This window comes from Macaca fascicularis, chromosome 18 (genome assembly GCF_037993035.2).
Source record: "Macaca fascicularis isolate 582-1 chromosome 18, T2T-MFA8v1.1".
In the NCBI taxonomy this organism is placed as follows: domain Eukaryota; kingdom Metazoa; phylum Chordata; class Mammalia; order Primates; family Cercopithecidae; genus Macaca; species Macaca fascicularis.
The window spans coordinates 18,595,460-18,609,834 of record NC_088392.1 but is presented as its reverse complement, the minus strand read 5'-3'; the positions used below and the strand labels follow the sequence as shown (position 1 = coordinate 18,609,834).

Genomic DNA, 14,375 nt, shown 5'->3' with positions numbered 1-14,375 from the left:
TATAAATTCAAATATGTGATCTTTTCCCCATGATTTAAACAAATGATACCATATTCTATGTACTATTCTCTACTTTGCTGTTTTTATACTTAACATTAGATTTTACTTTTTATATCATGATATAAAGAACTTACTATTAGTGTTTTCAAACTTTGACTACACCTTCAGTAAAAAAGATGTTTTACATCATGTATCAGTACGTACTTACATATATAAAACTAAAAGTTTTATAAAACATAGTAAAGACAAGCAATAGCAAACACGATTTTATAAATATTTTGGAAAAGTAAAGAAGAAAATCCTTAAATAAGCAATTAAAAAAGAAAAACATGCTGTTCATGACCCATTCAACTGATTTTGTGACCCACTGTTTTAAAGATAGTATAGGATAAAGATTTAATCAAAGCTGTCCAATAAATTAAACTTTTTTAAATAGAAAGCACGATGAATATAGTTATTAGCATTATTTGTTTTTCTTTAAAACAGGAAAAAGAAAAAAGTAACAACTTTACTCAATCTTCAGGTTACAATTATAATATTTTTTAATTCAGTGTATCTTATTTTAAATCTAAGATGCAATTGGTTGTAACAGTTATGTTTCTTTAAGAAAGAAAAAGAATCCCAAGTGAATTATGGCATGCTGTCTATTGTAAGATATACCCATATTTCAAAGATACTAAAGTTTAACAAAAATATATACCTCTTAGGTTCTTTGAAATAATGGTAGTCTCTTTTTACTAACTTATATTTTAAAGTCAAATATTTATCTCTACTGTAATCTTTATTATTTCCTTCTGCTGGCCATGGGTTTAGTTGATCTTTCTGTAGTTCCTTGCCTGTTCATTTTGGGAGACAAAAATAAAAGCTGGACTGATTTTTTATATGTGGCTTACATAGCAGTTCATTTTAATGGATTGGTTGAGGAAACTTGAATCTTTTGAGCCAAATTATAGAATAAATATATTTATCATTTGATAAATGTATATAGTAAATAAGCTAAAGTTGTTGGTTTTTCACAATTTCTGCTTTAACCACATTTGAAGAGGAAATTCTATAATTAAAAAATAAAATTTTATGAAAGATTACTTCAAGTAGCATTTTTGGTAATCATATATCAAAATTTAACTTTCAGTTTCATTCTGTGCCAAGGAAATATATTCTATCAGCTAGCTAAGTTGGAAAATCAAAGGAGAAATCTGGGGCTGAGATGGGAGTGGAAAAGAGGAGAGATTTAATAGAGACTAGCTTTTGGGATATTGGAAGTCTTCCAAAATTATATTGTGATGATGACTGTACAACTCTGAATATGCTAAAAACCACTGAATATACACTTGAAATGGATGAACTTTATGAAAGATGAAGCATATCTCAATAAAACTGTCATTGAAAAGGCAAAAGAGAAAACCACTTATCTCAGTAAAACTGTAACAAAAAAGTCAAGGGAAAGAACCAATTCCCTAAAAGTTTTTAAAGTAGTTGGTACCTCTACAGTCCTCCCGTCTTATGAGAAACTAGACTTTGATCTTTTGCATTGTCATTCATGTTTCCTTCATGGAAAACTTACGAGTAATGATCACCTCAGAGGATCATAACTCTATGAGATTTATACAGTAGTATAGTGGATAAGTGTAATAAAGTAGATAGGAAGTTTTGACTATCTTCTTTATACCTATGTGATGTTGGCATGTGTGCATACTTAATTTTGTGAGTAAATCACATTTCTTTAGCAATAGTGAGACTTGAGGTAAGGTTATTTAACTACTTAGGTTTCCTAAAGATTGAGCCCCAGAAATTATAGATATTTAATATTAATAATTCTAAGAATAGGTATTTTTAGCAGCCCTTGAATTGTAAAACTTTTACAGAGGTGAGTAATCTTTTTTTTTTTTTTCTTATGTGAGTCTTTGTAATGTCTGTCTTTATTGGGTTTCCTTTTTATATGAACAGGAACATACTGAAAAGTTTCAACTGAAAACTTAAATCAGAGGTTGTACGCTATCTACAGACCAACAGAGGCTCACAGATAGGTTTTGTTTGGCCTGCTCAGTAATGTTAAAAGTGATGTGCTAGTTATCAGACTTTTAAAAACTGATATTTTACCTAAAAATACAAAATTTGGGCTTTTTTTGAAAACTCCTAGTCTGAAGTTTTCCTCCAGTCTAAGAGCACTAGACTTACATTTCCAAACGATTTTTTCAATTGGAGCACAGTTCCTGTCCCCAGTAGGTGGGACATGGGATCTCTAGTTAGCCACAGTTGCTGCCCTACTTTTTAGCCCCTAGTCACTAAAACCCCATGTTAGTACTGTTTATCATATGTTTACATTATTGTTTTCCTTATACCCTTTATTTTACGTGTTTACATTACCTTCTTGACCCTCCTTGTCTGGTACTGATAAACCTTTTGTTTGGATTCCTCCATGCCTTCTGTGCTATGTATTAAATTTTATACACTTGTATCTTGGCTGATCCGTACCCTAATTTTCACATTATATCCAAATGTAATATATATTTGGATAGAAATATATTTGGATATAGTGTAATGTGACAATTAGGGTACGGATCAGCCAAGATACAAGTGTAGCTTGTATCTTGACACTAAAAGTAAAATAATGTCTCATTATATTTGGATATAATCAAAATAAAAATCCAAATAAAATAATAAGTAAATATGATATCACATTATATTTGTATATAATCTTGACAATTAGAGTACTGATAAGCCAAGGCTATCTTAGCTGCTTTGAAACAGATATTTCTATATTTCTTATTGTCTTTCCTTCCTCCTTCAGTCATTTCGACTCCACCCCCAATTGTTTTCAGCATAGATTCTTTCCTTTGGATTGTGCAAAAGAATTATCTCGATTTGTTTAAATATAGATATTAAATATTGAAATTTAAATTTCAAAAGATTACCATTGACTCAAAGAAAACCATTTTCTTTTTTTATTTTTTTGGATCACAGGGTCTCACTCTGTCACCCAGGCTGGAGTGCAGTGGCGCAATCACAGCTCACTGCAGCCTTGACCTTCTGGCCTCAATAGATCCTCCTACCTCAGCCTCCTAAGTAACTGTGACTACAGGTGCACAGCACCACACCCAGCTAATTTTTGTATTTTTGGTAGAGGTGGGGTTTTGCCATCTTGCCCAGGCTAGTTTCGAATTCCAGTCCTCGTCTATTAATGAAATCTAAAAATCCTAGAAATTCTGCAGTAGGATTACTATACTGATTTTCTCTTTAATGATCATAGACACTCTTAAATATTTCACTTCAATACACATTACTGAGTACTCTCTATGTTGCCAAATCATGTTTTAAAATATTAAAGATTCCTATTGCTGAAAGTATGGATATATTAGCTGGGCACAGTGACACATAGTTCCAGCTACTCAGGAGGCTGAGGCAGGAGGATCTTGTGGAGTTCTAAATAAGGAGTGGGAGTTGGCCTGGCGAGACTGAGGGAAAGCAAAAAAAGAAAGTGGATAAGCTGGCCGGGCACGGTGGCTCAAGCCTGTAATCCCAGCACTTTAGGAGGCCGAGACGGGCGGATCACGAGGTCAGGAGATCCAGACCATCTTGGCTAACACGGTGAAACCCCGCCTCTACTAAAAAATACAAGAAAAAAAAACTAGCCGGGCGAGGTGGCGGGCGTCTGTAGTCCCAGCTACTCGGGAGGCTGAGGCAGGAGAATGGCGTGAACCCGGGAGGCGGAGCTTGCAGTGAGCTGAGATCCGGCCACTGCACTCCAGCCTGGGCGACAGAGCAAGACTCCGTCTCAAAAAAAAAAAAGAAAGTGGATAAGCTGTAAGTCTGCTTTTCTTCATGGTCCAGGACACGTAGCCCTCCTATACAAATAACTCACGGTTTTCCTCCACAAAGCTATCACCAGACACCTCAGCCAATAGAAAAATGCAAGTTAGCTCACTGCAACCTTGGCTTTATCAGTACTGCACAAAGCCCTCTTCAGCACACAGCATGAGCACCAGCAACTTTTTGTGTCCTTGCAGTTAGCTCCTGTCTTGCTGGTCTGCCCTTTCCTTTCTTGCAATGTATTTTCCTACTTTGTCTAATAAATCTGCCTTTCTTTACCCACAACTGTCTTGGCAAATTATTTTTACTGCTCAGAGCAACATCAGCCCCCGATAGTCACTGCCCTCAACAGATCTCCTGAGCCCAGGAGTTTGGGGCAGTAGTGTGCTACGATCACGCCTGTGAATAGCCAACTGCCTTCAAGCCTGGGCAATATAAAAAGACCCAGTCTCTTAATAAAAAGAAGGAAATGCGGACACATAAGTTTATTATGTGAAGCAGAAAAATTACCTCTTGGATCTGATATTACCCAAGTCATAGGTATTTTCTTACCATGGTTATTATTTTAATATTACATGAGATATTAAATCTAATATGCCTAAGGATTTTTTACTGCTCTATTATTCTCATTTACATTTAGTCTTTCAAAGATATTTTTAGAACACCTTGTCTTCTGATGGAAATTTAATCACCATTTTTAAATGCTGTATTCAGAATTATAAAGAAAGTTTTAAGACTGTACTTTTTCAGTGTGAGAGGTGATGCCAAAGGGAGAATATTGATTCAAGTCTATTAACTTATGAATAGTCTGAAAATGGTAAATACAAACTTAGTAAATTCTGGTGTGGATTTATTAGTGTTTCAAAGGCTTGAAAGATGAATTTACAATAAATGGGAATAAGTAACATAACAGACATATACTTATGGAATCTATTATTTTATTTTAATAGCAATACAAATAAAAGTTATAAATAAATGGATAATGGAGAAATTAGCAGATTTGGGGCCAGTCTCAATCTAGCAATTATCCTAATCGTGTCCTTGCTGGCTCTGTCAGAAACAGACCACTCTTTCTGCATGTTTCTTCCTCACTTACTGGACCTCTTCTCAGCTCTGTGTTGCTGTAAGAGGAAGAAGCCATCCGGCATCCTTTACACTCTGAGTTGTAACTGCCATAGCCGTAATGTGCCAAGGTGGACCACTCTTGTTGGCATGGAATAGCAACCCAAAATTATTGGCAGTGACTTCCCATATGTTGTTAATTTGCCGGCAAGAAATAAAAGCTGATGGCAATATCAATTATTACTGTGATTAAGAAAAGTGAAAAGTATTTTTTTCAAAGTCCTAAATTCACAGAAATTTAAGGTTCAAGGAGACAAGGACTCACAAATACTTTCCTTCTAATATGTCAGTTTGAATTGATTCGTAGCGACTGCTGTGTTGAACAGGCTTTTTTAGGCCATCTTTGCTTTCAGAAGGAAAAATTATCAGCAATAGATAAATTGCAGAATGTCTGTGAAGTGTTTTCCATTTGTGCATTAATCTGAATTCCTACATGTTTCACTTTAAGAAACTGAAAGAGAAATTTGTGCTTTTCTTTAGTTTCTTTGGTACTAAGGAGTAAACCAAGGTAAGAACTCTTTCAGCTCCTGGGCCAGAGTTCTCAGTTTGGCACATCTGTAGCCATATTTCAGTTAAAATATTGTCCATATTAATGTATGACTTAAACTTCCTCCTTGATTAAGGATCACTAAGCCTCATGATAAAAAAGAAAAAGAAAATAAAATATAAGGCATAAAGGATGAAGAGCAACACAGTTGTTTTTGTATGCTGGTTTTTGAGATGAAGTAAAAGATTATACTCTACATTTTAAGTGTGTGTGTGTGTGTGTTAGCAATTATAGCTGCTATCTTACCCTCATTTCATAACTTTAAACAGTATGAGAAGTATACATGTAGAGATGATGGGAAAGCAGGAAGGGGGATTAGGAGGAAACAAGATCTGACATGAAGACAAAGTACAAATAAAATTTTTAGGGCCTTTCTTGGTTTTCAGGCATTAGAATAGCTTCTCACTTTTTTAATGCTTCCAGAATAACTACTTTTCATCCTTATGGTTCTACTCTCAGTAGTATACCCTGATGATGCAATGTCTTAGTCCTCTCATTAGTATCATTGCCTCTCAGCAGCCCATATGGAATCAACTAAGGATTAGGGTACTCCTTGCTATTAATGATCTCCTACCCTAATATTGTTAAATTTCCAGCCAGACAGAATATTTACTATTTTGTAAAAGGTTGTTCATTTTCTTCTACAGAATCAGGACTAATCCATCAAGCATTACATTAAACCTCTAGGGAAAACATATAGGATCTATACATATGCTCTGTCTCTCATTCCCAGTGCAAAATTTTTTTTCCTAATTTTTTATTCCTTTTGAATTATTCACTAAGGTAAAACCTAGAGAGGTGCCCAAACAGGAAGACTGAAAATGGCAGAATAAATGTTTCACATTCTTTTTTTCTCAGATACATTCTTAGCTCATCTTACCTATACCTTTGTAACTTCAAATTTAAGATTTATAATATATAAAGACTTTAGAAATAATAGAGAGAGACTTCTAGTCATACATTTAAGCTTCAGTTTCAACTCTTCGAAAAATCATCTCTTTCTTAGGAAGCGTCTTCAAAGTGTGAAAACACTTCAACAGTGTAGACTTTTTATCATGCTTTTCTTCAGGTTACATTATTTTTTTTTAGGTTATATTATTACAGACAATAATAATCGTACATTATTACATAGTGATCAATTTCTATTTTAAATCTCTTAACAGTTTTCGGTGAGTATCAAGGCAGGTGGGAAAGAAATGGGTGTAGTCATTCTTCCCTTCTTAATTACACCATAGTGATTTCTTTACTATATTTACAAAATATTGTTTTTACAACTTAGAGGATTTCTCACAAAAATATTGTATTACTTTTGGACCATTGTTCTTCTTAGATTTGAAAATCCACTCAAATGAAAAACATTAATATATTTTGAATGTACTTTAGTATAAAGAATTTCATCTTAATTAAAATGTAAAACAACATAACTAATTTCACGTATTTCTTAGAAATAAACTTTTAGTTCTTACTCTCCTACAAAATGCTGAATTTACCTCTGCATATTGAATGTGAAGAAAACAAAATATTATTAAAAATTTATATTTCAACATCAAATATTTCTACTGATAACTTTGTAATGGTACTGAGATGATTCAATATCTATGAAAGTGGTCTTTTTAATTAGGCACTGAGTCAAGTGCTAAGGGTACAAAATTATTAGATCTAATCATAAGGACATCATATTGTCCTTATAGAAGTGGGAAGAGTGGTCTTTATTTTTTATTATCTTTTTAAGTTTTAAATTATAGTGGACTTCTGCAACTTTTGTTTAAAAACACTTTCAGAATTAAAATTACAGTGTCAGTATGTCACATAATGGAATGTTATTTAGTGTAAAAGCTAGTGGGCCCTTGGGAAGTGCTAGATTAAAAACCAAGGCTAGTTGAATCTTAAGCAATTTTTGTTAAGTTGTTATTTACATTTCCTGCACAACCAACACATAAACGTTTTAGTGTAAACATCTCTTGAATTACCAACCTTACAAAATTAAAATTTACTCTTTTGTATATTGACGTTTATTTCACTTTAAATGTCCATTTAAGAATATTCTGGAGAAAAAAAAAGAATATTCTGCAATGTGTTTTTATTTGAAATTTTCCACCCTCATATTTCTTTAGGAGTTGATCCCCCTCATATTGTGTACAGCATGTCTACATCCTGAACCTAAAGAGCGAGATCAGCTTCTCCACATACTTTTCAATTTGATCAAGAGGCCAGATGATGAGCAAAGGTGGGTATGATTACATATTTGAAAAAGAATTACAATATGACTTACTGATTTCACTAATTAGGCATCAAGATTAGCATTTTAATGTAAAATGCTTTCTTTCCTTCCAGTATCTATTTTAGCAGCGCTGGAGCATTCCACCATCATGGATTCACTCCTTCATGGTTTCAAAACCTGTGAAAATGCTTTTCAGACTATAATGTCATCATCAGGTTCCCTTTCCTCCTCACCTTCTCTTTTTAAAGAGACCTGGAATTTACTGCAACAAAGAAATAGATAATAGGGAAATCACTCTTAAGAAATTTAGCACATGCATAATAAATAAAACCTAAAACAAAAATAGCTTTCTAAAATATGTATAAATCCTACTAAGATCAGACTACTATAGATCACCTGCTATAATTACTGACAAGTCTCATTGTTTAAATCTTTGAAAAGGAATTCTATACCTTCTCAAAATGTTAAGTTTCAGCCAGGCACCGTGGCTCATGCCTGTAATCCCAGCACTTTGGGAGGCCAAGGCAGGCGGATCACCTGAGGTCAGGAATTCATGACCAGCCTGGCCTACATGGTGAAACTTCATCTCTTCTGAAAATACAAAAAAATTAGCTGGGCATGGTGGTGGGTGCCTGTAATCCCAGCTACTCAGGAGGCTGAGGCAGGAGAATCGCTTGAACCCAAGAGGTAGAGGTTGCAAATGAGCCGAGAATGCACCATTGCACTCCAGCCTGGGAGACAAGAGTGAACCTCTGTCTCAAAAAAAAAAAAAAAGTTAAGTTTCTCAAGGTGACTAGACAGATATAGGTACTGAAGGCCATTATCTAAATTATCTTGTATTTTTGAAGGACTAATTCAATTTCTTGCAAAAATGTAAATGTTCTCTGAAAATTGCAAGATAGTTACTTTTGTCTGAAAAAATAATCTGCCATTAATACACTTTTCTGCTTTCTAGTAGAGAAGCATCTACTACTAATTGATTAGATTATGCCCCAACCCTCTAGTGGAAGGGGGAGGGAGTGAACGTATTCTAGCCAAATCATATGTTGGCTAGAAAACAACTCTTCTCCTCTGTTCTCCAAGCGCAACAAGTTCCAGGTAGGTAGCATAGCAGAAAATTGTACATACCCGATGACCTCCTCAGGCATTCTAATGTTCTCAAATAGAAACCTAAGTAACCTTCAGTAAAGCAGATTTTTTAGAAAAGCCCAACTTCATCTGTCTACATATGTTCTCAGTGATTTTTTTTTATGAATCCTGAGACCTATAAAAGCTCAAAATGCAGATTTTGCATGAAACCATTTATCTTAAAACATTGAGGTGCAGTTTTTATACACAAAACTTTCTATCTTCTTAAGAATTCTGTTCGTATGGCTTATTGCCTAATAATGAGTTTTGATATTCATGTAATCTCAATAAGTGTCTCGTCTTAGAAATATGTGTATATATATTCTATTTTGTTAGATTCTGAGCTACTTCTTAATGTTTACCTTACAATGAGATTCTCCCAACTGAAAGCAAGTGGAATTTATTTTTTTTCAATCTTGGTTGTTGAGAGAGAGAAGTTCTAGTTTAAGGTAGTGATAGGTTGACATTTCTTCTTATTTCCTTCCCAAATTGGAATTTGCTATAAAGACATTTAAAAAGTAAAAAAAACTAACATTTGTGAAAAACAAGTTAACAGTCAGCCATTTGAAGGGCCTGAGAAAATTTTCTGTTACTCTAATTTCATTTAATGAAGCTGGATGAGGAAGACCCTTGTAGTTTTCACTTTGAGAAAAGTATGTTTCAGTTGGCTTACAAGTAAGTAGAATGCACTAAGTCAGACAGACATTATTTTTATCTAAGGCTGTCAGTTATTTCTGTCCTCATTCAGTCTGCTGTCAGTGTTTCTCTTTCTTCATCCATTCAGAGATTGTTATTCCCAGTAAATAAGAAATAGAGGGAGATGGGCAAATGGTATCTTTTATCCTTGAGTATGTGGTTTTACCACAAACAAAGCCAGATGAAGACCAGAAATAGCCCTAGAAGTACATAGTGAGAGTTAGTTTTTTTATATATGATATTTGGCTGAATTAAACTCCAGCCTACTTCAAATCCTGTATAGTATAAATTATCATCATTCTCAAGAGAACTGTGCATTGAGAAAAGGAGAAAAGCACACCTGGATTCAGCAGAACAACATTAAATTATTATCTCTTTAATATATCTGAGATGTCTCTGGGAGTGAAGCTGTTAACTGTGGCTCCTCCCTTTCTCTCAAAATGAACTGGAGCTGTATCAACTTCTCCTTATTAAAGATTAGTCTATAGAAAGCAAAATCCACATGAACCCCATAAAAATTGCACTTTACAGTGAAAACAGCAATTGCGCTAAATTCAGAATAAAGGCATGTCTTAGAAAATGATGTATTACAAGAACCAGAGAAACATTTTGAAACATTATTTAATGGCCTAAAAAACAGGCAAGAATTCCTGGCTATTATAAACAAGAGAAGGGAGCCAAAAGAAATGTAGGCTTAGAGGAAAAAGATTGTCTGGAATAAGGAGAGCTAGCAGAATGAAAAAAAAAAAAAAATATGCAGTGTTTTCAAATTTATGTTGAAGACAAAGTAATATATTTGAGACTATTGAAAATTGAATCCATGTTTGTTATAAGTGATTTTTTTTTTCTGAGACTGGGTCTCAGTCTGTCTTCCAGGCTGGAGTGCAGAGGCACAATCATGGCTCACTGCAACCTCGTCCTTCCCAGGCTCAGGTGATTCTCCCACCTCCCAAGTAGCCAAGTAGCTGGGACCACAGGCATGCATCACCATGCCCAACTAATGGTTGTGTTTTTTGTAGAGACAGGGTTTCGCCATGTTGCCCAGGCTGGCCTTGAACTCCTGGACTCAAGTGATCTGCCTGCCTGGACTTTGCAAGGTGCTGGGATTACAAGCATGAGCCATGTGCCCAGCTGATAAATTTCAAATCTCAATAAAGCACGGTATTCACTGGCCATTTGCAGAATTGAAGGATTGTTTGCCCAAACTTTCGTGGTCTCAATAATTTCCAGAAACTCTTCAACCATAGCTCATAATGTATCCTGATGGACAAAATGTAAATGTATATGTTCCTACAATATCAGGTCTTGACTTTTCTGTAAAATGTTTTGGAAAACTGCCAGTACCTTTGTGCATGGTATGAATAGTGTTACTCAACAGATTGACAGCCTTAATAGCATTTTGGCATTAATTACTGCTTCACTCAATGTAAGTTCACAAAAATGCATGTATAAAGCTCTATATACATGCTTATAAAAATGCATGTATAAAGTTTCCTCCATAAACTTTGCTGCAACCCTTTAAACTTTTTCCTTATAAAGGCATTGTGATGAACTTAGCAACATATTTTATTCCAGTCATTTTGTTTTAAAATGAGCAAGTTTGTTAATAATCCTCAGAAAGTTGGCTCCAGTAAACTCCCTCAACAGTTAAATCCCAGTTTCTCTTTAATTATGAAAGTCTTTGAAGTTTGAAGTTATATATAAATTAATAGAGGAAACGTTACCCAAATTTTTATAATAAGCAGAGGGAATACTGGCCCCACTCCAATGTTCTGCAATATTTTCATTCTTATTATTCCAATTACTCATTGGTTTTAGTTACCTTTGGACTTTTTTTTTTTTTTTTTTTTTTTTTTTTTTTTTGAGACGGAGTCTCACTCTGTCGCCCAGGCTGGAGTGCAGTGGCCAGATCTCAGCTCACTGCAAGCTCTGCCCCCCGGGTTCACGCCATTTTCCTGCCTCAGGCTCCCGAGTAGCTGGGACTACAGGCGCCTGCCACCTCGCCCGGCTAGTTTTTTGTATTTTTTAGTAGAGACGGGGTTTCACCGTGTTAGCCAGGATGGTCTCGATCTCCTGACCTCGTGATCCGCCTGTCTCGGCCTCCCAAAGTGCTGGGATTACAGGCTTGAGCCACCGCGCCCGGCCCTACCTTTGGACTTCTAATTCACATATTGCTTTGCCTTTATATGTCATGCTTGATTTGTCCTAAACATTCCCCTTTTTCCCACAGATGAACTAGATACATTATGACCTTTTAATGGTTATGCTTTATAGAAAAATAAAGTACTTAATATATGAATGTGTGCATCACTGGGTTATCAGTAAACCATTGCTGTGTGGCTAAAGGGATACGGCATGTTATTTTGGCTAGTCCTGAGTCTAATACCCACAAATAAAGATGCCTGAGTTGAGCATCTACTCAGAGTGATGAGGAGGGCCACAGATCAGGGTGACACATGAGAAGAAAGCAGAATAGGTTTTGATCAAGCAACGATGATAGCTATCTACCTCCAATCATAAAACATTTAAGTATTAAGTGAAGCTGTACAAGTATGGACTTGAACAAAGCATCCTGGATGGGTGGATAGATGGATTAAGCACCAGTTGGATAAAATAAAGCAGTTGAATGGTTTTCTATGTTATAATTTTTATCTTAATGAAAAAATGATTTTTGCTTATACTTTGCAAAATAATAGAATTGTACTTTATGATTTTGTAGCTTTATGTAATTTCAGTACTTGTTTTTCTGACTGATATAATTTTGCCTCTTCTGAGAATACTGAAAAATCATAAATAAGAATGAACTATAAAAGATACCAAGCTTATATTTTAAAATACAGAGAACCCCTCAACTAGGAGAATACAAACACTTCTATAGACTTTGAAATGCTATTACTGAAACTTATATTCTGCGATTATCAAAATATACCTGACCAAGTAGAGAACCTTGCTCTTTTCAGTATCCAGCTAAGGTTAATTTATACCGGCAGCCCTAACATGCAAGTCAACTAGGAATAAGGGAAATTAAATCACTGTATTAGTACCATTCATTGCAAAGTAAAAATTTCCCAAGGACAACTTGGTGGTACTATAGGAAAATTAGTATTTTATTTTTTCCTTTAAAAATACCATTTCCTATCTTGGTAATTTAGTTAATAGTTAAATACAGTTATTATTACATTTTCATTTTTAGATTTTCAAGGCAAAAACCTGATCTTAGAGTCTATTTTCATAAACCTTGCATGTAAAGCTAACAGCTGCCACCTGGTGGCCAAAAGTACTTATTAGCTTTACTTTAGGTCAAGGTGCATCAGGGATCAACACTCAAGTCCACACTTAAATCTACTTTCACCTTACAGAATGCAAAATCTTACTTAGAATTTTATAGTTTTTTTAGTTATAAATCTATCAATTCAAATGAAGATAATGTATTAGTTATTGGTTAACTGTTGTTTTGTAACAAAGTACCTCAAAAGAAAGTGATTTAAAACATCTTTTATCTTACAGTTTCTGTGGGTCAGGAATCTGGGTCCTCTGCTTCAGGGTCTCTTACAAGGCTGTAGTCAAAGGTCGGCGGGGGCTATAGTCATCTCAGGGTTTAGCTGGAGAAGGATTTGCTTTTAATCTTAATCACACAGTTGGTCATTGTCAAGAATCAGTTCCTCAAGGATTGTTAGACTGAGGGCTTCATCTCCTCACTGACTGGTGGCCAGGAACCACCTTTAATTCCTTCCCATATGACTCTTTCCAACATGGCAGCTTGGTTTATCTAAGCATGCCTGCTGAGAAGGCAGTAGAGTCCAGAAAGATGGACATCACAGACTTTTGGCACCTAATCTCAAAATTGACCTCTTACCACTTTGGTCATATTCTGTTCATTAGAGACAAGTCACTAGGTCCAGTGTGCACTCAAAGAGATAGGATCATTGAGAGTCATGTCAGAAACTACCTACCACAGTTATCTTAGGTGTAATACCAAAAATCTGATTCTTAAAATACCCCTTTACTGATATGATAGGTGTAGTTTTTAATTATAGAAACACTGAGAGAATAATCACTGGTTGTTTTAGTGTCTAGAAAGTGAAGTTGTGTAGAAACTGAAGGATTGGGCATATATAATCTCAGAATGTATGTGTGGGAAGGTAATTTGGAAGGTTATGAGATTCAGCCTCATACCTATCCAGAAATCCCTTCACAACGTCTGTCACAGGTGGTGTTGTCCCTGCTCGAGTGGCTAATCTTAAGGAACTTAGGCTCTTGGTGGCAGCTTAGGCCATTGTTAGAAAGGTATAATTTTTCTTTTTTTTCTTGAGACGGAGTGTCACTCTGTTGCCAGACTGGAGCACAGTGATGCGATCTTGGTGCAGTGCAACCTCCACTTCCCGGGTTCAAGTGATTTCCCTGCCTCAGCCTCCCGAGTAGCTGGGACTATGGGCAGGTGCCACCATGCCCGGCTAATTTTTTTTTAATTTTTATTTTAGTAGAGATGGGGTTTCACCATGTTGGCCAGGGTGGTCTCAATCTCCTGACCTCGTGATCCACCCGCCTCAGCCTCCCAAAGTGCTGGGATTACAGGCGTGAACTACTGTGCCCGGCCGAAAGGTCTAATTTTTCAAAACCAGATTGTGCAACATGGTGAAACACCATCTCTACCAAAAATATAGAAACTATCTGGGCATGGTGGTGAGCACTTATAGTCCCAGCTACTCGAGAGGCTGAGGTGGGAGGACTGCTTGAGCCTGGGAGGTGGGGGTTGCAGTAAACCAAAATCATGCCACTGTACCCCAATCTGGGTGACAGCCAGACTCTATCTCAAAAAAAAAAAAAAGTCTAATTTGATTATACAAAAAT

At 35.6% G+C, this 14,375-nt stretch overlaps 1 protein-coding gene across 20 annotated transcripts in view; it reads left to right on the top strand.

Moving 5' to 3' along the window:
• Positions 1–14,375, top strand: part of RELCH (RAB11 binding and LisH domain, coiled-coil and HEAT repeat containing) — a 121,741-nt gene that overhangs the window by 51,617 nt on the left and 55,749 nt on the right. For 18 of the 20 annotated variants that reach the window (XR_012427220.1, XR_012427218.1, XR_012427217.1 and 15 more), the window contains one exon: positions 7,594–7,706. Coding sequence is in view for 13 of the 20 variants with exons in the window: in XM_015439671.4 (XP_015295157.1) it covers positions 7,594–7,706 (113 nt within the window). In the remaining 7 variants the exon portion in view is untranslated. Of the gene's footprint in view, positions 1–7,593; positions 7,707–8,717; positions 8,799–9,682; positions 10,458–14,375 lie in introns of those variants that run through there. The other 2 variants (XM_045377791.2, XM_045377790.3) reach the window with 2 other exon arrangements.